This window comes from Protobothrops mucrosquamatus, unplaced genomic scaffold, assembly GCF_001527695.2.
Source record: "Protobothrops mucrosquamatus isolate PMUCROS unplaced genomic scaffold, P.Mucros_1.0 scaffold7299, whole genome shotgun sequence".
NCBI lineage: Eukaryota > Metazoa > Chordata > Lepidosauria > Squamata > Viperidae > Protobothrops > Protobothrops mucrosquamatus.
Genome location: NW_015393101.1, coordinates 12,501 through 15,676, shown reverse-complemented (window position 1 = coordinate 15,676; position 3,176 = coordinate 12,501). Strand labels below are relative to the sequence as shown.

Genomic DNA, 3,176 nt, shown 5'->3' with positions numbered 1-3,176 from the left:
GAGCACTAGCCTTGTAACGGCCTCCTCCTCCTCCTCCTCCTCCTCCACCTCTTACGACCAGGCCTCTCCGCATAACAGGATGACATACCAAAGTTCGGTGCCTCCGTCAGAACCTGTCTCGGTGGCTGTCATGGTGAGTACAGCAATAGCAGTTAGCAATAGCACTTATGTACCGCTTCACAGGACCAGGATTCACGAGTATGAGCTGGCCATCGTTCACAGCTATGGGCACATATGGCCAGCTGCAACCATACGACCTTGTGGGGGCAGAGACCATTGCCCAGGATACCACCAAGGGCGGCCGACTACTTAAGGAGGCCTGGCTATCCGACGGACAGTCGATCAGTCGCCACATAGACCTACTGCCTGCTTATCAGGCATTAAGGGAGTGGGAGGAACAACGCAACGAGCGCTGGCCATGCAGGATCTGAACGGCTGGCCTGTGTGACAAAGAACTACAACTGCCGAAAGGAAGGAATCCCCAGTGCATCCTGTGCAGGAACTAAGGAGGGGGGGGGACAGGGCACAGCCCAAAGGAGGGGTGGCCATAGGACAGGAGGTGTTAGGGAACCAACCCACAGCAACAGGCACTCGGACACGAACCAGGCAGACAAGGAAAGCAACCATAAGGGAGGAAATGATCCCTGAGTTTAAGAACACATGGACTGATGCGGGACAGCTAGAAATAATATGGCCAATTGGGGCGGGCAGACCGGTAACTTGCTCCATGAGCAGAGCGCAAAAACGGCCAAGCTCCCAAAAAGTTTTGTGGCAAGATATATATACTCGCTGTACCCGGCCACGCGTTGCTGTGGCTCAGTCTGGTTAAATGGAAAAGAAAGAAAAGAGAAAGCGCACGTTTGTAATATGTTTAATTTCACAATGCTTGTCAAAAAAGCATGTTTTTACCTGTCACAGGTGTGACATCTATATAATATAGGTATATAAAAACACGCACGTATTCGAATGCAACGTTGTGTCAAAATTTCAAAGCAATCGGTGAAGAACCTTCGGAGATTTAAGATTTTGAACAAACGAACATTTACATTTTTATTTATATAGATTGCTCTAGGAGAGAGACATCTGCTGCTACCTAGGATTGAACTCTCAACCTTCTGAGCGGGAGGCGAGGGTCTTCACCACTAGGCCACCATGCCGCTTTTACATGTGAATACTCTTGAGTTTCAAAATAAATCTGCAGAAAAATGATGCATCTTTGGCATCCTTGGCAAATTAACCAACCAAATACTCAGGTCTAAGCCACTGAGTGCAGTCTCTTTCCCTTCCTGGCTCATGAGGGTGAGGCAGCCCAGAAACCCACCCAGGATTGCTCTGATAATAATAAAAGATGCTGGAGGATCGCATTTTCCTTTTAAGATTAATTATCAGCAGCCAAGCAGTCAAAAATACTCCTGCCCAATAAACAAACGGTAGGGCTGCAGTGACGGCCCCAGTTTAAGTGCTTGATTGATTTGTACCCTCCAAAATAATAATATGCTCAGGCAGAATCTATCCATGCAATCATTTAGAGTCAATTCTGCCTTAATGGCACTTAATCTATCAAATCTATTTTGATTTATTTTGTTTTTCCCCATGCCGAGGAAGATTTATCCGGGGAAACCTGACAGGCAGGGCGGGAATTTAGGGCTTTTCCCACTGTAATTCTTAGCAATTGGTATTTAGGTTCTTGACCTTTAATTGTGTAATTAGTTCTCAGGTTTGGGGAGAAAGAGCTATGGGTAATCCTCTCCTGAATCTAAATTGGCAGCCACCTTCATGCCCACAATTGTTTTCTGTGTTGTTAAGGTACTTCGTTTGTAATGGATCAGATCGGATCTCCTCATCTTGCGCGTCAATCAAGTTTTAAAACTCTGAGAATAGGAGAAAATCTCCATATTTTATACCCCGGCAATTCATTTTTAATCTTTTCCTTGCGACTGGAGGTCCTTGAATTACCACCATAATGTGGCCTGCCCATTACAGTCGTAAATTGTTGTCAAGCTGGTTGTCATTTACGCTAGTAAATTGTGACAGTTGTCAAGCAGATCCTCAAGTTAATGACCACAGTGGAGCCTCCCAGTACGATCGTAAATTGTGATCGTTGTCAAGAGGGTGGTTAAAGCTTGTTTTGCAATGATGGTTAAGCAAATGCTGCAGTCATTAAGTCACTCCATATTCACTAGGGGACGGTTTTGCCAAAAAGCCAGAAATAAATGGCTGCTTTCCAGCTCAACCATCATAAAACACCGTTACATGATTGTAAGATGTAGGAAATGCCCGGTTGCTGAGTGCCTGAAATGTGGTCATGTGACCATGGGGAGGGGGGGTCACCCTGACCATCAGAACTTCAAGCCCAGGTCATAATTTCTTCCCCCCCCCCCATCGATGCATCGTAACATTGAATGGTTGCTAAGCGACCGGTTGTAAATCGAGGACCTGTACGTTAGCTAAAATGGTAATTAAACTTTTGGAAAGGAATTAACATTGAACACCTGAGAATCATTTGATATACTTTGTATTTTTGGCTTTAGTTTTGGGTTAAAAATGCCGCTAATTCCTTTCTTTGACTTTCAGAATGGACACAACGGTGTTCGAATGCAGCCAGCTCTTGACAGTAAGTGGATGAAATCTTAGCTCTCTGCACTTAAAAGTTTTTAATGGCTTCTGCATGTCATCCATGCCTGTGGGTTTTTTTCCTTCTATTGCCAAACAGGTGGGCTGATTTGCTGCCCAAATCTCTCCCTACCCCACTTCCTCAATAGGTTACCATTCCATGTATCCATTTACTTACCTTTTTTCTCAACACCTAGTTGCATTACTTTAAAAATATTAAAGTAACTAGCTGTACCCGGCCACGCGTTGCTGTGGCTCAGTCTGGTAAAAGCATGTGTTGCTTTTACGTCCAACAGATGGCGCTGTTTTTCAAAAAAAGCAAGTTTTTACCTGTCACAGGTGTGACATCTATATAATATAGGTATATAAAAACACGCGCGTATTCGAATGCAACATTCTGTCAAAATTTCAAAGCAATCTGTGAAGAACTTTCGGAGATTTAAGATTTTGAACAAACAAACATTTACATTTTTATTTATATAGATTGTGAAGACTGCCTCACTGCAGGCTAGAAGCTGACTTTTTCAGGGTGTGAGATGGAATCCAACCATAGCAGAAACACA

General features: G+C 44.2%; 1 protein-coding gene across 1 annotated transcript in view; it reads left to right on the top strand.

Moving 5' to 3' along the window:
* Positions 1 to 79: 79 nt before the first annotated feature.
* Positions 80 to 3,176, top strand: part of LOC107300513 (ubiquitin-associated protein 2-like) — an 8,723-nt gene continuing 5,626 nt past the window's right edge. The window contains exons 1-2 of the mRNA XM_015829836.1: positions 80 to 133; positions 2,575 to 2,614. Coding sequence (XP_015685322.1) covers positions 80 to 133; positions 2,575 to 2,614 — 94 coding nt within the window. The remainder of the gene's footprint in view (positions 134 to 2,574; positions 2,615 to 3,176) is intronic.